The 20,018-nt window shown below is 41.1% G+C and overlaps 1 protein-coding gene and 1 pseudogene across 4 annotated transcripts in view; one reads left to right on the forward strand and one right to left on the reverse strand.

The window, feature by feature from the left end:
* Positions 1-5,686: 5,686 nt before the first annotated feature.
* Positions 5,687-20,018, reverse strand: part of SGMS2 (sphingomyelin synthase 2) — a 75,749-nt gene continuing 61,417 nt past the window's right edge. For 3 of the 4 annotated variants that reach the window (XM_075998155.1, XM_075998153.1, XM_075998154.1), the window contains 3 exons: positions 18,000-18,153; positions 12,658-12,824; positions 5,687-10,974 (listed from right to left, as the gene is read on the reverse strand). In XM_075998155.1, the coding sequence (XP_075854270.1) occupies positions 10,771-10,974; positions 12,658-12,824; positions 18,000-18,153 (525 nt within the window). In that variant the 3' untranslated portion in view covers positions 5,687-10,770. The remainder of the gene's footprint in view (positions 10,975-12,657; positions 12,825-17,999; positions 18,154-20,018) is intronic. The other variant, XM_075998156.1, reaches the window with a different exon arrangement.
* LOC142864967 (uncharacterized) lies at positions 15,024-15,067 on the forward strand (annotated as a pseudogene).

A 20,018-nucleotide genomic window follows, 5' to 3' on the forward strand; every position in this document is an offset into this window, starting at 1 on the left:
GTTTTTGAGAAGGAATACCATCATCCGGTTTATATATTAACAGAATCACTTTGTCCTCCAAAAAGGCAAAGGTCAAACTCAGGCGGCCATTAAGAGATCAATTTAAGTGTGTCACAATTTGTTAGCCAAATATCATGTTTAAAAATATCTAGGTTATTTCCAGTTCCTATTACAAATGTGCTAGAATACTGGGAGTTGTTTTTTATTGTGGTAAAAATATACATAATGGAAAATTTACCATTTTAGCCATTTTTAAGTGCAAAATTCAGTGGCATTAAGTGCATTCACAGCATTGTGTAGCTATCACTACTATTTCCAGAACTGTTTCATCATCCCAAATAGAAACTCTGTACCTGTTAAGCAATAACTCTCCATTCTCCACCCCCCACCAGCCATGATATCCTACTTCTGTCTCTATAAATTCGCCTATTCTAGGTGCCTCATATAAGGTGAATCATATTTGTCCTTTTACATTGGGCTTATTTCACATAGTATAATGTTTTCAGGGTTTATTAATATTGCATGTGTCAGAATTTTATTCCTTTTTATGGCTAAACAATACTTCATTCTTTTGCACGTGGATATCTTAGTTTTCACAGAATCTTTCGTTGAAAACACTGTCCTTCCCCATTGATTGGTCTTAGCACCTTTGTTGAAAATCAATTGACCATATACATATGTGAGGGTTTATTTCTGGCCTCTCTGTTCTATTCCATTAGTCTGTATGTCTGTCCTTATGCTCTTACCACTCTGTTCTGACTACTGTATGTTTGTAGTAAGTTTTAAAATCAGGAACTGTGAGTTCTTCAACCATACGTCTTTTTCAAGATGGTTTTGGCTATTCTGAAAAATTTGGCTATATTGGCAAACAATTTTTTGCCAGTCCCTTGAGATTCCACAGAAATTTTTGGATGGGTTTTTCTATATCTGTAAAAAAACACCATTGAGAGACTGCATTGAATCTATAGATTGATTTGGGTGGTATTGTTATCTTAATAACATCAGGCATTCCAATCTGTGAATGTGGGATGTCTTCCCATTAATTTAGGTCTTCTTTAATTTCTTTCAGCAATTATTTATCCATTCACCTGTTGATGAACACTTGCATTGTGTCTATTTTTGAGCTATTGCAAATAATACTGCTATGAATATTCGTGTGCAAGTATCTGTCTGATTTCAATTTATTTGGGTATATACCTAGGAATGGAATCATAAGGTAATGCTTTTGGCGAACCAGCAAACTGTTTCCACAGCAGTTGCTCAATTTACATTCTCACCAGCAATGGCAAGTGTTCCAATTCTTTACATACTAACCAATGCTTGTCATTTTCCCCCTTAATAGCCATCCTAATGGGGGCAAAGTATATATCATTGTGATTTTGATTCACATTTTTATAATGACTAATGATGCTGAGCATCTTTTCATGTACTTTCTGGACATTTATATATATTCTTAAGAGAAAGATCTATTCAAATCCTTTGCCAATTTTTGAATTCGGTTGTTGAGTTCTAGGAGCACTCTAGAGATTATTAATACGAATCCTTTATCAGATATATTATTTGCAAATATTTTCTCCTATTCTGTGGATTGTCTTTTCACTCCCTTGATATCGTCCTTTGAGCACAAAGGTTTTTAATTTTGATAAAGTCAAATTTATCTATTTTTTCCTTTATTCCTTGTTCTTTTGATGACATAGTTAAGAAATCCTTACCTAATCCAACCTTATGAAGGGTTCCAGGCTGCAGAGAGCTATGATTTTATATCCTGCAATTTTGCTAAATTTATTAATTAAAAAGGGTTTTTTTTGTTGACTTTTTAGAGTTTTCTGCATATAAGATCATGTCCTATGAGAACAGTTAATTTACTTCTTCTTTTCTAACTTCAGTGTCTTTTCTTTCTTTTTCTTGCCCAATTGCTCTGGTTAGAACTTCCAGTACTATGTTGAATAGAAGTGGAGAAGTGGGTATTCTTGTCCTGTTCTTAATCTTGGAGGAAAAGCTATCAGTCACCATTGAGTGTGATGTTAGCTGGCTTTTACATATATAGCCTTCATTATGTTGAGGTGGTTTCCTTTTATTCCTAGTTTGTTTAATGTTTTTTATCATGAAGGGGTGTGAAATTTTGTAAAATGCTTTTTCTGTATCAATTAATCTGATTATTTGTTTCCCCCCTTTCATTCTGTTAATATGATGTATTACATTAATTTTCATATGTTGAACTATCTTTCCATTCCAGGAATAAATCCCATTTGATCATGTTGCACATATAATCCTTTTAATATGCTGCTGAATTCAGTTTGCTAATACTTTATTGAGGATTTCTGTGTCAATATTCATAAGGGATATTGGTCTGAAGTTTTCACGTAGTATTTTTTGTAGGGCTTTGGTATTGGGGTAATTCTTAGAATAAGTTATGCAGTATTCCTTCCTCTTCAATTTTCTGGAAGAGTTTGGGAAGCATTGATGTTAATTCTCCTTTAAATATTTAGCAGAATTCACTAATGAAGCCATGGTTTAGCACTTTTTTTTGTTAGAATGTTTTTGATTACAGATTCAGTATCCTTACTGGTTATAGGGTCTATTTAGATTTTCTATTAAATGTTTCTACATGATCCTGTACTGTTAAGTTTTGTGTTTCTAGGAATTTATCCATCTTATCTAGGTTATCCAATTTATTGATGTACATTTGCTCTCTGTACTCTTATAATACTTTTTTCTGTATAACTAGTAGTAATGTCCCCACTTTCATTTCTAATTTGAGTCTCCTCTTTTTTTCTTAGTCATTGTAGCTAAAGGTTTGTCAATTCTGTTGCTCCTTTCAAAGAACCAACTTTTCATTTTGTTGATTTCTCTGTTGTTTTCTGTTCTCTATTCCATTTATCTCTTCTCGGGTCTTTATAACTCCTTTTTTCTGTTGACTTGGATTTCATTTTATCTTCTTTTTCTAGTTCCTTAAGATCTATAGTTAGGTTATTGATTTCCTTGCCTTTGAAATTTTCAATCTTAGCACTGTTTTCTCATTGGTTTTTGTATGCTGTGTTTGGGGATTTTTCTTACAAAACACTTCAAATTTTATTCATGGTACAGAAGTATGTAATAAGCGACAGACACATCAGTGCAGAAAAACACCATAATTATAATTGCAATTGCAAGAATAATCAGTAGCATTTGACAAAGAACCTATGCCAAGGACCAGGTTCCCAATTACAAACTAATTGGCTACTAAGGAAATAAAAAACATGACCTTTGCCTTAAAAACAACAAAAATCCCTAACAAACTGTGTTGGTGACCTGGGATAGTAATGTTGACAGGGAGGCAGTGAATTATAGTCAGCAAAAACAAAACTCAGAATCCAGCTCTAACATTTATGAACTCTCTGATCTCATAAAATTGGGTCAACCGCCTCTTACCTTACTTCACAGGGTTTTGTGAAGATAAAATAATGTATGTCAAGCATTGACTGAAAAATGCTATGTCTCGTTACAGGTGCCACATGTGAACTAAATGTACATTATATGTACACGCTAGCACATAATCCTTTACTATTCTAAGTCCTATCAGTGAGTAATCCAGTATTATCCTTCTGATTTTCTTGTGTATTTTTGCCTCTCCCAACATTTGGATGGAAAATCTGATGCTTATTTGGCAATTCTGCTAAAATATTAAATAGAAAAGAATGGTAAAATTCAGTGACAATACATCCAGAAAAGGAATTAGCTTTCCATCCCCCAGAACACCTAGCTGGCTAGCTATAAAAGCACTCCCCAACCTTCCCTTAAATTTGCAAACCCAAGACACTGTATTTTTTGATTGAGATAAAATATGCATTACATAATTTACCATCTTTACCAAATATGCAGTGGTAATAAATACATTTATATTATTCTTCCCCCTTCATTTCCCTCCCCTCTTCCCTCTCCATCCTCTGGCAACCACCAGTCCACACTCTGGTGGGACATACATTCTTTTATCTTCACAAAACCCTGTGAAGTAAGGTAAGAGGTGGTTGACCCAATTTTATGAGATCAAAGAGTTCATAAATGTTAGAGCTGGATTCTGAGTTTTGTTTTTGCTGACTATAATTCACTGCCTCCCTGTCAACATTTTCATTTTACCTACCCACCATTTTTAGTTTGGTTTTAAAGTGGATTTATTACTTATGAAATTTGCCCATCACTAAAATGATTCAAAATGCCACTATTAGGCTGAGCATGGTGGCTCACACCTGTAATCCTCGCACTTTTGGAGGCCAAGGTGGGAAGATTGCTTTAGGCCAAGAGTTTGAGACTAGCCTGAGCAACATAGCGAGACCCTTTCTCTACAAAAAACAGAAAAATTAGCTGGTGTGGTTGCACAAGCCTGTAGTCCCAGTTACTTGGGAGGCTGAAGCAGGAGGATTGCTGGAGCCCAGGAGTCTGAGGTTGCTGTGAGCTATCATGACACCACTGCACTCTAGCCCAGGTGACAGAGCTAGACCCTGTCTCAGACAAACAAATAAACAAAAATGCCACTTTGACTGCGATTGTAAAGTCACCTCTTGATTCCTTATTGGAGTTAGCTTGCATGGCAGAATTAGCACCTTAAAAAATTTCACTATTTTCAGCACTTTCAAAAATGCCCAGAGATTTTTATCCTGGGCATTTGTACGAAGAAAACCCTGGATGAATTAGCCCATTATTAAAAGCTCCCATTTAGCCTCTCGTGTGAGGAATAAGAGTTCGCGCTAGTGTCTGGCACAGTGCATTCTAGATCAGGGCAGTCTTGGCAGCTATGGCCAGCAGAATCAGCATGGCGGTGTTCCAGACAGGAGGACCAGGGCAGCGCTGTGCCGAGCTGCTTACCCAGCACCTGGGTGGAGGTAGTAGGAAAATGATTCTGATCCTTGCCCTATCATTTACAGATAATCCGAGGATAAAACCTGGACTATAACCAATGACTTGCCTTTAGAACTATGTTATCTTACCTTACTTCCCTCATCCCTTTAAACTGGTCTTACAAAATGTCTCGAAGCAGGCAGGGCGTGCCCTCACCGCTCGCCAGGGCTCCGGAGTGACTCGCTGCCACGGCCGCCACACCGTCCAGCACTGCGCAGCCGCCACAGACCCCAGAGCCCCGCTGTGAAGGCGTGAGGAGACACGTCAGGACGAGTGGCAGAGGGGTCTGCTGTCTTTGAAGAAGGATGTTTTCCTTTTGTGAACAATGAGAATCAGAATACGTGTGTGACACTGATTTTCTTCTTCCCTGTGAATGACTATATGGTTGCAAATTATTTTTTTCCTTAATCCATGAATTGAAGGTTATCACCTTATTTTAAACATAGTGCTTGAAGAAAATAACCCTCCAGTGGTTTTTTTTTGTTTTTTTGTTTTTTTTTTTTTTGAGACAGAGTCTCGCTTTGTTGCCCAGGCTGGAGTGAGTGCCGTGGCGTCAGCCTAGCTCACAGCAACCTCAAACTCCTGGGCTCAAGCAATCCTGCTGCCTCAGCCTCCCAAGTAGCTGGGACTACAGGCATGTGCCACCATGCCCGGCTAGTTTTTTCTATATATATTAGTTGGCCAATTAATTTCTTTCTATTTATAGTAGAGACGGGGTCTCACTCTTGCTCAGGCTGGTTTTGAACTCCTGACCTCGAGCAATCCACCCGCCTCGGCCTCCCAGAGTGCTAGGATTACAGGCATGAGCCACCACGCCCGGCCCCTCCAGTGGTTTTAATAAGTACTCTAAAACTAAATAAAGAAATCTTTAAGAAAACTTTAAATGGAAAGAAACAGTAATACTAATTTTGAAAAGACTGTTGATGTCACTGTGGTTTATTGGGTAAATACAAAGTATAGGCTTTTGCATTTTTTTTAAAGCAAAACAAAAGATTAGAAACCAAGAACACATATCATCTTTAGAAGAGAAACATAAATTAGTTTTAACTAACAATTAGGCACTTAAAAATGTAAATGTAAGACAACACTTTAGAAGTATAAACTATATTTACACTCCTAAATTCCTCCTGAAATGTTTTTATAAACACAAAAGCACAAACATGGAAAACACATTTCTGAACAAAGATAATTTCCTTTTTACTAAAAACCCAAAGAGTCTGAATTCAAATTCAATATGGCAGACCAATGATTAAGGTACTGGCAGGTAGGAGAAAAGAGTTTCTGACATTTACATATTTGATTAAAATGTAAGCATTTAATAAAACTATTACAATAGCATACAGTAGATATCATAATGAAAAATATACGTCAGGAAAATAATGAACTCTAGACTTAAAATTTTACTTTACAGCAAGGCACTTAACACATTGCAACAGTACAGTAAATTTCCAAAAGAATACAATTGGCTACCTCTCAAAACCTTGTTTTGTGAAGCTTTTTCTTTTGTGAATATACTGTAACATAACCAGACATTTTGCAGCATTAATCATTGCATAGGAGGTAAATTAAATAATGAATTCCAACTTGGCAACTAGATTAGCTTATATTCATAGTTTCTTCTTTTTCTTTTATAGGTCAGTTTTAAATAATTCCACAATAAAGCATTCTTCTCATTCATGATTTACGTAGAATACAGCATAGTTAGAGTAATGAGTAATAAAATAAATCAGAACTTATAATGTGTGCATCTGTAGAAAAACTTATCTTTGGGTACCTTTGACATGATTTTCAGTATTTGGGTATTGAAGTCAACAGCACTTCTTAATAAAAGAAATATTTTTAGCAACTTAGTCAAAGGAATTAAATTATTGCAACATAAGGACATTAAAAAAATACCAAGGATCTTTATATATACAAATAGAAAAGCCTTTGGCATATAACTTATAATATGCTTGATTTAAACATGTAAACTCATTTATTAAGAAATTCCTTCTCATACTTTCTTACACTACAAATTGAGTGTGTTAAGACTGGCTTACATTTTTAATCAGTTTTACAGTGCAAAACAAAAAGAACAACAACAAAGAGAATTAAGAAAAATGTTCAAAATATTCAAGGAACAAGATGTGAACTTTCAATTAAAAGAAACTGCATGAGTTGTAGCATGTAAATAAAAAAACCCATAAAGACAGCCAACTTGGTGTTTCATAGTAAACAAAGTATAGGCAGTTATAAAGGGAGACAGTAAAGATTGTGATCGTGAGGGGTAAAGATGTCATGCAAATTTTCTTTGATCAAATGGATAAAAGATTAGAATTGTAGGCCGGGCGCGGTGGCTCACGCCTGTAATCCTAGCTCTCTGGGAGGCCGAGGCGGGCGGATTGCTCGAGGTCAGGAGTTCGAAACCAGCCTGAGCAAGAGCGAGACCCCGTCTCTACTATAAAATAGAAAGAAATTAATTGGCCAACTAATATATATACAAAAAATTAGCCGGGCATGGTGGCGAATGCCTGTAGTCCCAGCTACTCGGGAGGCTGAGGCAGGAGGATTGCTTGAGCCAGGAGTTTGAGGTTGCTATGAGCTAGGCTGACGCCATGGCACTCACTCTAGCCTGGGCAACAAAGCGAAACTCTGTCTCCAAAAAAAAAAAAAAAAAAAAAAAAAAAAAAAAAAGATTAGAATTGTGACGCCCTAATAATCTGAACACACATTCCTTTTGGGAAAAGTTTAAAATGCTTTTAAAATAATTCCTTTCACATGATACTTCCAGATTACAGGGAAAAATAATAATCTAAAAAAATGCCTTTTAAAAACTTGAAAATACATTTTAAAAAGTGTTTACGTTCAAAGTCATACAGCACGTTACCACAAGGGGGCACTAGTAACACGGCAATGAACCCTAATGCGCCGTTATCCACAAACCTCTCCAGACAGCCTGCCTTCCACAGCAAAACTTGTTTCCCAAGATGTCAGTAATTAAATAGCAAATTCACAATTAGTTCAGGTGCAACAAGGGAAGAGTGCTTTATTTTCAGATCTAGTGGAGAAGCTCAAAAAGTAGAATCTGAGAGAACTTCATTTCCATTTGAGAGCATTTAGGAAAAAATGTACCATCACATATAGCACTTATATTTTATAGATATTTCACAAACTAAATTATAAGAAAAACTTCAAAGAGGAGCACAGATTTACAAAAACAAGGGTAATGAGTAAGATCTATATCTTAATTGGCAAAGAAAAGGTGCTCCAAGAATTTACTGTTTTAAAGGCAAGATGAAAATTGTTTTATATCCCAAGTGGCATGTTGGGTTAAACCTCAAGTTTGCTTTCCTACATGTAAATGAGTTTCACTATTGCTTTTACTTTTCTCACCTTGACATTTTGGTCTCCCTCTCCTCATTTTCAAGCCATGCGCCTGCCCAACATCCATTAGAGAGCTGCGGCACGTACGTGCCAGGACCATGGGGCCAGCAGCGGCCACGCGCTGGTGGCTCTAAAGTTCTTTAAAAGGTGATGGTATTATTTTCTAAAAACTGGTTTACTTGACTCAAATGCAAAGCTTACTGTTTCAAGGTGTCCAATAATCAATACACAATGATATTTTTAAAGCTTAAACACTTTTCTTCATTCAATCGAAGAAAAGTAGGTTATCCAAGACACAGCTGAATAAGGCTCTAAGGCAGGGTCCTCAAGCTTTTTAAACAGGGGGCCAGTTCACTGTCCCTCAGACCGTTGGAGGGCTGGACTATAGTTTAAAAAACTATGAACAAATTCCTATGCACACTGCATATCTTAAGTAAAACAACAAATGGGCCAAAACACCCGCATGTGGCCTGCGGGCCGTAGTTTGAGGACGCCTGCTCTAAGGTACATCGAATGGTTTTATTTGAATTAGAGGCTCCAGGAAAACACCATTATTGGGAGAGCAAACCCAGCCTTCTATGTCAGACGATGTTCCTTATAATCAGAAAGGAGGAACTTAAAATAAGTGTTTTATAAAAGCAGAACACCTTGTTCTAGCACACAAGTGTTGCTATTTAGTAAATGAACAGAAGTGAAAATTATATGGAATTATGTCTAAACTCATCAAGTAAACGAGATAGGTTTATTTAGTAAGAAATACTGGAAAAATCCTTGTGTTTCAAAGCCTGCCAAAGATATCTGTGGTTTCAATTCTTGTTCAAAAAAATCAGATTAGAGAGTCTTGTTTCTTGTCTTTGAATACAACTACCTTTCCTTCGGTGGTTATTCTATGACATAAAGAGCCATTCTGAAAACATACACAGAATTTTAGCACCAAAGGATGATGACTCTTCTGAACAGATTTGCATTGTGCTTTTCTCAAGCAATTTAAAGGTCAATTTTGTATAATCAAAGCTGAATGGTTTATAACAATAAATTTAGGGATGTTTGCCATTCTAAGTGAAGGAAAAATTTCTCATTCAGTATAAACCTAATAGCCTCTTCTACCCCTGTTGGCAGGTCCACACTCTGCCCTAGTGTTGATGATTGTGTATGTAACCTTAAAACTGTTTCTAAGGTTACTATGATAGAAGTCTTGCAAATTAAGTTTCAAGTAGTTAAGAAATTAAGCCAAGTATTATCCAAAAGATTCAACAGCATTAAATAACGCACTTAATCCAATAGCATTAAATCTTATCAGATTTTTTTTTAAGTCCACCTTTTATGCATCACCTCAAAGAAATTTAGGAACAATCACCCCCTTTGACTGTGTGGTGGTAACTAACGCACTGATTGCAACAGTGTATTATAGCCAAGCACCATGTTATAATTTTCCCAGGGTAAAGTAAAATTATTCAACTGTGGTATATGTCCTTAGGACTAGTTTATAAGAAACTGAGTTTCTTGCTTAAAGGCAAGAATACATTAAACTTTTGGGCTCCCATCTTGGTTTTTCCATAAAGCACAATATAACCAGGAAGAAATCATCTTCAACGAAATGTGACCAAATGCATTTCTGAGTTCCAGTGAGGGGCCCTAACACAGATCTCACCCCAGAGCCTGACCTGGAAGGGAAACAGGCTTGTTCCCCAGTAGCGTGAGCGCCAGTTGACACACGTTTGCATCCTGTGCTACACACTGTTGGCTGCCCTGTGGGTACCAGATCCAAAGTTAGCAGGCAGACAGCATCACTTATTAGCAGAAATATCCTCATGTTTCCTGTATATCCGTCATAGAGATTTTAAAGCAAAATATTTTACACATATGTAAAATCCATGAGGTATGTCAAATACTTTCCTATTTATTGGATCACCTTTGTTTTCTAAAATAAAATGACCAGTTAAAACCAAACAAAGTAACAGTGACACCGTGCACTGGGTGGCGGCAGCAGGACACATCCCAGGCCTGGCCCCAGCCTCCCCGAGCGGCTAGAAACAAGGCTCACCCCAAGTTGACTCACGACCCCTGCGTCTCCCCCTCGCCGAGCCTAATTAGGTCATTCTCAACACTACGTTACTCCATCTACACGGCGGCTGTATAGATCCAGATATTTTATTTAAAACATTAACAAATTCTTCTGACTTCGGGAGGAAAAAAAATCCTGAAAACATTCTGAAGTAGAGGGTCTGTGGAGAAAGAAGAAAGAAGGGAGTGGCAGGTCCTTCGGCTCCTCTGACAAGCTCATCGGTCAGGCCCCAGCTGGAAGGCTCGTCACCCGTGAAGGGGCAGCGTTGGAGGATATATCTTTGTCGGGAGGAATAAGAAAAGCCAGTCAAAGGGTAATACTTTGTTCGTCTTTCTAATCATTTGCACAAAATTTGGTCCACTTCTTCATTTGCCAGTCAGTTCTCCTAAAATTAAAGGAACAAAACAATACCTTTGGTTACAGCGTTCACTCTTTTGGTATAAGAGTTGATGCCTTTGTTCTGCTTCTCAAGTAGATTTCTCGTTATCTTCACCGATCTTCTGAACCCGTGAATACTTTTTGCACGACGATTTGAAGCAGCCAGGAGGCCAAGACAGGGGCCAGGAGAAGCAGCAAGGAATTGAGCCTTGTACATTTTTCTCAAAAAAGTAAAAGATGGGGAACCACCACGCTCGAGACAAGAAATTAGTCTGTGAAGACACCTTCAAGTTCTGCAAATGATAGGAAAAAAATAAAATGAGATACAGCTTTCTTCATTTGCACCCGAATTAAGTTGTCATTCGCTGTCACTTAACAGGGTGAACAGAACTCTGATCCGGGCTGTAGTCGCTCTCATGCCCTTCCCGGATGCTGCAGGATGGCCCGCCACACCCGGCTGCTTTCCCTTTCTGCGGCTCATGCAATTCTTGCTGCCTGCAATTCCAGGAAGAACAGGGACTCGGGGAAGGGCTGTGAGGATGATTCAGGAGGGATCACTTCAGCATGTGTGAGGGGCAGATCTAGGGGCCAAGGAAGTCAGAATAGTGAAAGGAGAGCTCGGAAGCTTGAACATTTTTAAGAGGGAAGATACAAATTTTGGTTCAGTAGTGCCAGCAGACATCTAGATGGAAATGTAAGAAGGAAGATGGGAATAGGAGATTACAAAGTAGGAAACAGAGCTACAAAGAGAAATAAAAGTTGCCTAAAGAAAGGGCATTTATTAGGGGGCACCAAGAGTTGGATGCAGATCCTTTGGCAATGAGATATTTTAATCACTCACAAATTCTCTAAACACTATATGCCCTGGAAAATGTGGCAAGTTTATTCAAAGATAAGTCAGTCATGGTACAGGGATTAACTCTATTACACCAAAGACACATACCAAGGCCAGGAAAGCAGAGAAAGGGAGGAATATTTCTACCTGAGGAAAAGAACAGGAGTTAGGGAAGGCTTCCCAGAAGAGGTGGCATTGAACTAGCTCTTTACAAATGAATGGGAGGGCTGAGCATGGTGGCTCACACTTGTAATCCTACCACTCTGGGAGGCCAAGGCAGGTGGATTATTTGAGCTCAGGAGTTCAAGACCAGCCTGAGCAAGAGCGAGACCCCAATCTCTACTAAAAATAGAAAGAAATTAGCTGGACAACTAAAAATATATAGAAAAAATTAGCCGGGCATGGTGGCGCATGCCTGTAGTCCCAGCTACTCAGGAGGCTGAGGCAGGAGGATCGCTTGAGCCCAGGAGTTGGAGGTTGCTGTGAGCGAGGCTGACGCCACGGCACTCACTCTAGCTTGGGTAACAGAGAGAGACTCTGTCTCAAAAAAAAAAAAAAAAAAAAAAGAATGGGAGGAGAAAGAAAAGGTCATCTGGAAATAGGAAGCAGCAGAAACAAATTAGGAAGTCAAGAAGGAAGCCAGAGAGCTCCGCGTCACCAGCAGGTGCACCAGCTCCAGCAATGCGTCAGCTACTTATTTTGTCTGATTTTAAAAAATAACTGCCATCTTTCCCTCAAATTAATTTAAGTCCTTTGAGGGCAAGGACCATGTCTTACCTCTCTGCATTATGATGCTTCTACAGAGTAGGGTCCTAGACATTTTTTTTAGTACCCCAAAGCCACAAATGTAGGTTTCTAGACTTTGATTTAGTGCATATGTCTTCGATTCTACTATAAATTGGTTGAATTAGTGAAACAGTGCTCTATAATGTTACAGCATTTTTTATCCTTAAATGACACCTATGTCTTCGAAGCTCTTTATTTCACTTTAAGGAGCAGTAATGGATGGGATTCTAGTGGACGGGCGGGAACGCACATCGGGGCGGCCATGGCAGCCATCCCCACTGAGCCTCGCAACCCCCGTGTGAAGGGCCTGCTGCACTTAGAGAAAAGAGGCCGCCCAGCGCCTTCCCTCTCTCACCTTCTCGTTGGCCATCGAGTGGTACCACCAGAACAGCCGCGTCGTGACGTAGTAAGCGACGATCACGTCCACGGTGTAGTGTTCATGCGCCACCAGGATGCACACGACCCCGGCGGCGCTCAGGAGCCAGCAGGTCAGGTGATACCACCAGAAGTGGCGCGGTGAGTCTGCACAGGGGACAAACTGTGGAGTTAATAAGATTCCCGGAGATGAATTTAATGATCACGGTCTGTCCTGACGACCTTACGTAGAATGCTGTAGGATCAGGGAGGCACCAGAAGAAAGCTGAGTCAGTATGACGTGCCCAGGATCTGCCCAGGAAGGAGTGGAAGAGGACCCCTGGCAGCGGGTCCCACAGCCCCTCGCTGAGGAGTTCTGGAACACTCGAGAGTTGAGGTCTTGCCCACTGCTAATACGCTGTTTAATAAGGAGGAGAACGGAATTGTTTCTTTTGAGCTTGGCTGGAATTGGCGTATGCTGGCTCACATCAAGGAAAGAAAACCAGTAGGGATCAAAAGAAAAGCCAGCTGTCTATGAAAACAAGGGGGAGATGGAGAGCAGAGTCGTTTCAGGGCTTGCATCTGCGTCAGCTCCCGCAGACGTGGGCAGGGCTGGGGCGGGCAGCGGCCTGTGGCCAGCGGCGCTCGGGTGCCCGGCAATCCTGCACTGTCACTGCCAAGGGCAGCTGTAAGCGCCGCTGTGCGAGCCCGGGACTCGCGGACTCCAGCCTGAGGAAGCTCGATGGCCAGGGCCGCTGAGCAGCGAGGCAGGGCTGCGCGCTTGCGGCTTACGTGAGCCGCGAGTGTGGACGGCAAGCGCGCCTGCGATCAGAGTGCACCTCTAACACTTGGTCAGCTGGGCTTTTCTTTTCTTTCCTATTTTGAAGCTTTATTAGTTCACAAGTTAATAATATAACAATAATATAATCACTCCATATCTGCGTTTGCCTTCATAGCGCTATTTAAAGTGTAGAAGAAAGGCTGAATGCGAAAGGACCCATTGCCAGAGCTGTAGATGAAACACCAAGCCAGGCATCATGCAAATAAAAATATATATTTTTTGTAAAATAGCTGTTACTCTGTTGATCCCAAGTGAAACAGTAAGAAAATAAACTTGTATTTGCATTTGAAAATCAGATTTTCTACATTTGGATGTGTTCCTCATTACTTCTCAATTGCTTCATGTTGCCACTAATTTATGGCAGACAACTAACTCACAGGACCCCAGAATTTTAATGCTGCGAGAGCCCTTGTTCTTGCAGTCAGGGACCACGTCCCGTCCCCATAGCTGTTCTGTTAGGCCCAGAACGGGAACACTGACCTGACATCTGGAAATCTGGCCTTGCTAAATGGGCATTCTCCACGCCGCAGACCCCACTCCTCCCCGAGGGCTCACACCAACCCTGCTTCCTTGCTTGTAAGGTCACCTGGTGTTCACCTTCACCGTTGAAATGCTTGAGCAAACCAGAACTATCTTGCATTTGTTTATTCATAAGCAGCAAAGCTGAAAAGGGTAAGGAGTAAGGAGGCGGCCTGAATGACCATTTTACGACTCACGAGACTAAAAGTGAGGTTTTAGGAATGGCTGGAAACCCTAGCAGTGCTTTCTCGTGAAAATGTATGTCCTATTATGCTGCCACACTGGGACCGCCACTCATGAATTGGGAACACTGGCTGACCCAAGGAAATACTTAATGTAAGCTGCTGTGAAGTAGAAATGGTGAAATGGTAATCCTCTTTGCTCTGTCACTCTACCCATGAGGGTGACAATGAGCCACAAGAATAAATAAACAAAAGACGATGACACAAGTACTAATTAACTCCATTGTCTGTCTGGGATCCCAGCCCAAGTTGGTATTGAATAATAGCGACAATGGACTTGGTATGGTGGCAAAGTAAAAAAAATAAATAAATAAGTTTTAAAAACTGTTCTCAGCTAGCCAGACATTTGTTACTGGCAGCTAAGGCTCATTTCTCCAGGATAGCTTATAAGGAACCCAGGCCTTACTGATAATATTTGCACAGCTGTATAAATCTCTCTTTTTCTAACCTAAATTTCTCCCACATTTTTATGTTCTCACAACTAAACTTAAATCCACTCTTGACGATGGAGCCATCGAGTCCAAATTGATCAAAAGGCAGGAAAGCAAAAAATAGATAAATGATGCTTCTTATTCTAGAAGGAAACTTTTCAAAGAAACCACTGGAACCACTGCTTACTCAGAACAACAACACATGGTATAATTTAGAAGATAATCGCTTTTCCTAATTACACAGGAAACAGGCAAAAACACAGAATGTATTGTTGATGTAAAATAGAGTTTTGGATTAAATGTTACAGATTCACCATTTTATTTCTTACCAAAATAGTGTTACAGCTCTTTTAGCATTTGTCTAACAGGTTTTCCGATGAGAGAGAGAGAGAAGGAAAGAAAGGGAAAGAGAAGGGAAGGGGAAGGAGAGGAGGGGAGGGGAGGGGAGGGGAGGGGAGGGAAGGGAAGGGGAGGGGAGGGGAGGGGAGGAAAGGATATCTCTCACCAAAAATTGTAAAAAACTGGAATGTAACTCTTCCCATGCTCTATATAAATTTACATGATTTAAAAAACCTCAAGGCAAAACAATGTCTTGGGGAAAAAAGATCTCAATATACTGAGTGGCCTTCATTAAAGTGTAAAATTAATCACAAGTTGCCCTGCTATCGCTCTGAGGGGAAAGGATGAAACATGACCAGCAACGTCCCCTGCTTACAGATAAGCAGGCCATTCACTGGCACGTCTACAGGGTCAAATTGAATTTCCAAACATTCTAGTAAGAGGTAAGAAATTAAGGGCATAGTCTCTGGTTCAGACTGCGTAAATCTGAATGCCTGGCTCTCCAAATACTAGCTGTGGACTGTAGCAAGACATCTTCTCTATACTCGAATTTCCTTATGGGGGGAATATAGTACCCACCATGGGCGGGTTGCAAGGATTAAATGAGATCATTTGCATCAAGGGTTTAGAATAGTGCCTGGGCAGAGTATTATGTCTACTTGCTATTATTGTCAATGTCTATTAGTCTCCAGTTATTTTAGAAAGCTCTCAGTCTCCTGGGGTGTTTTCCCTTCGTCACTCCTATGGTTTCAACCTACAGCCTGCAGGCACCTTCTCAGCAACACGCAACTCCTCCTCGCCCTCCTCCCCATCTTTTCCCACACATTTTTTTCTGTGATCCTCACATTAGAGGGAAGATCCCACAATTCAAATGTACCTCTGCACTAGAAAATGATTGAACTTACATACAGATGAAACTTTCCTTGGCAAAGGTCAGGACTATAAACCATACACCTCATTCCACCCCCTCCCCTGAACCAGTAACTAGATTTTATTATTATTTTTTGAGACAGAGTCTCACTCTGTTGCCTGGGCTAGAGGGCTGTGGTGTCAGCCTAGGTCACAGCAACCTCAAACTCCTGGGCTCAAGCAATCCTCCTGCCTCAGACTCCCGAGTAGCTGGGACTACAGGCATGCGCCAATGCCCGGCTCATTTTTTCTATATATTTTTAGTTGCCCAATTAATTTCTTTCTATTTATAGTAGAGACAGAGTCTCGCTCTTGCTCAGGCTGGTTTCAAACTCCTGACCTCGAGCAATCCGCCCGCCTCAGCCTCCCAGAGTGCTAGGATTACAGGCGTGAGCCTCCGCGCCTGGCCCAGTAACTAGATTTTAGAAAGGTGATGACGAAATTCAAGGAAGAGACCATCCTCTGCTGACGGTGCAGACAGGTTTAGACCTCCCCGCACCCAGCCCCCCACAAGTGTGAGAGTGGAAAGCGAAAGGTGCCTTCAAGTTAAGTATGACGATGGCCTGCGCCGAACACGCTACTGTCCCCACTATACGTCTGTACGTGAAATCTACAAAGGAAAATACACAGAAACTACAATCCTCACAAGGAAAGGACTTTATCTAAGACAGAGAACCTCAACTCTGCTGTCATACTGCCCTTGAAGCAGATCTTAACCCTAAAGCCGCGAGCCGCCTAAGGGCAAGCGACCACTTCCGTGACACTGTAGAACGACCCGTGCTGTCCCCACTGCTGTCCTCGCGCTCAGTCTGTTTGGATTAACAGGGGACAAGGGAGGAGAGCTGAGCAGGAGGCTGGGGAGGGGAAGCCACTTTCTGCTAGTCTCTGGCCAAAGACCTCCCTTTTAACATGCCAAGGAAGCGAATTGAGAAAAATCACCAAAAACACTGGCAGGGGTAACTTGGAACTAAAGATGAAAGGAAAACTGATCAGCTTTGCAAACATAAAAGAAGCAGCATTATTATTCCAAAAGGATTTTGAGAAAATGGGCCTAAATTTACAAAACCTCAGAAATCTATACAAATGTGATCTACTGGGCAGCTGAAACCAAATATAACTCTAAAATGAACAAGATATTATTTTGGCCATAAAAGCTACAGGAAAACACAAGGATTTTGTATAGTGGGAACTGAGTATATAAACATGGGAAAACATTTTCCTTTCTTTGCCTTCATGTTTCTTCTTAAGAAGAAAATGATCAGTATTGGCAAAATGTTCCATGAAGATGCCTATGAAAGCATGGTGGCTGGAAAAATGACAAAATTCAAATAAAGTGGGACAAGGAAGTGTTTGAAAAAGGGAAAGACATTAACTGACTTATTTGGAATGACAGAATGGAAGTGTCATACATATAATTCAAATGTCATTTACATTTGGCTTTAGAATATACCAATCCTTTTTCACAATAAACTGGACACAATTTTTTTTTTAGTTCCAATACTTTTTTTTTTTTTTTTTTTTGAGGCAGAGTATCATTCTGTTGCCCGGGCTAAAGTGCCGTGGCATCAGCCTAGCTCACAGCAACCTCCAACTCCTGGCTCAAGCAATCCTCTTGCCTCAGCCTCCCAAGTAGCTAGGACTACAGGCATGCGCCACCATGCCTGGCTAATTTTTTTTACTTTTGGTGGAGACAGGGTCTTGCTCTTGCTCAGCCTGGTGTGAAACTCCTGACCTTGAGCGATCCTCCCACCTTGGCCTCCCAGAGTGCTAGGGTTATAGGCGTGAGCCCCCGCACCGGGCCTAGTTCCAATATTAAGATAGCTTTCCATGCCTTAAGAAGTACTACCCAAGAAAGGAGAGGTTTTGGAGGCAGGTTAAGTGCTAGAGAGAAGCCTAGGCCAGGTGTTAAGCCTTCGGGTTCAAATCACACGGCTATTGAAAACATCTGCATCTGTTTCTTTCGTGGCTACTGATCCCAATGGAATAAGGGCCCCATCAGTTTCAGGGTCTGGAATCCCTGTGCCTCTGGCAGTCGGATCAGTGGGAATGAGCGATTACTTACACTCTTTGATGAACAAATATGTAAGTGTCAGCGAAACGGTGTGGCCGCTGAAGAGGAAATCTCCGCACAAGCTGTGTGACCCAGTTATGGACAAGCCACCGCCGGAGATCAGCCGCAGAATCCGCTGTATTTTCGCCTGAGAGTCTCCGTTGAGCTACAGGACATAAGAAGATTCAGAAGAAAATTTACAAGCTGATAAAATCATGGTTCAGCCCAACTGTGAGAGTCTTGGGTCACCAGGTTGATTTTTTTTCTCTGTAACCAAAAAAGTCAAAAAGAATCCAAGAGGAAGCTTCTCAAACTGGGTTTTATACATTGTATTGGCAAATTTTACTGACACGTTTTAAATTATTCAATATGTTACTAATAATATGTCTCAGTGGTGGCGTGTCCTTGGGCAAAGCTTTTAAAAATATTAATAACCAATGACTTCACCACAGCTATGTGCTAAAAAGCAGATCAAAGCTACTTTCTTTCCTTTTTGCAGGGGAAGGAAGGGTTAGGATGGTTAATATCTGATGCAACTGTATCCTACATTACCAATATTTTACCAGGTCTCGGTACCTTGTATTCAGTGGGAGCCTAAAGCGTATACATAGCTGTATTAATGTCTGCTCAAAACAGTTACAGTTTTAAAAAAAAGGAGTTGCAACTCATTAAATAATTTAAATAGGTTTGAAAATACATTAGGGATGTGCTAGTAGCTTTAAAAATGAGTTGCTTTGATCAAGAAAAACACTCCTCAAAGAAATAACCTGCGTGCAGTGGCAGGTCAGGAGAGCGCCTTGGACGCGGGGACAGAAGTCCCTTGAAGTCGCCGTGAAGGTCTGAGAAACAGCGCTGGGCTGGGGCAGGAGCTAAGCAATAGTCACTCGTTTACACCAGTTAAAATATAATCGTGCAGAACGGAGTTGGTGAAAACAAACAGTAGGCACAGAAAATTGGAACGCTGAGATGTTGGGGGCTAGATGGAGCTCAGATCAGTCTAGTACAAAGCAAACAGGCTGAGAAAAACCAAACAATGATACTCAGGAAAAGACCACGTGACCGCACACACAGAAGAAGACACACAGCAAGACCATGCCGACTGTCCATGCGGGACCTGGGAGGGCAGGTGTAGACCGTGCTGTTCTTACACTCCACGGACGACTGTTCCGGGCCGCTGGCCCCTGAAGCGAGCCAGCCCAGCCGCGCTAGTGGTCAGTTGGGCTGTTTGGTGGCAAAGACAGGGCAGAGCTTTGGCTACGTGGATGCGTGGTGGTGAAGGGGGTAAGATGTGCGCGGATGGATGGGGAGAAGAGTCTAGGAGTCGAGAGGTCAAGTCAGGCCCCAAAGCAGGTGGAAAACCATCCTATCCAGAACAAGCAGGTACTGAGCAAAGATTCCTTGCCTAAAACATCCCTCTGGTTGCCTAAAAATGTTCTGATTAAAAAACATCTTATGGATCTGGAAAGCCTTCTGGTATTCAAGAGACACTTGTAAAAAGGCATTACTTGTCAGCTGAGAGTAAAGCACTGCATAGACAATGACATGAAGTGGATCGATTAAAGGTAGGGCGAGAAACCCTCAAGAGCTTGCCTATGGCAAGCCCAGGTGGCAAAGGTGTGTGACACCAAGAGTAGACGGTCCTTAAACCAAACATGTCAAATAGCAGTAGTGATCTCGCCTTGAAAGGACAGGCCCCAGACGGCAGGGGCCTGCGTCCTGAGGAAGACAAGGGCTGCTGGCAGAGCCGCGTGACTCGCCCTAGGGAGCCCCAGGGGGGAAAGGTCTCCTGCAAACGCACAGCGCAGTGGGGCTGGCCTCTGATTTCTAAGTGGGATCAGCGTTCTGCCACGCGCTTTATCAGATCTGCCACGGTCTTTCAGGGATTCATCACGATGTTGGCACAAACAGCCGCCAACACAGAGATCAGATTAAAAGGTGCATACACTTTGCCCAGTGATTGTGTTCTCAGTTTTAAAAGGACACATTATTCTTCAATTCAGAACCATAATCATTTATTTCATCCACTCACGC

Source organism: Microcebus murinus, chromosome 27, assembly GCF_040939455.1.
Source record: "Microcebus murinus isolate Inina chromosome 27, M.murinus_Inina_mat1.0, whole genome shotgun sequence".
Taxonomy (NCBI): Eukaryota; Metazoa; Chordata; class Mammalia; order Primates; family Cheirogaleidae; genus Microcebus; species Microcebus murinus.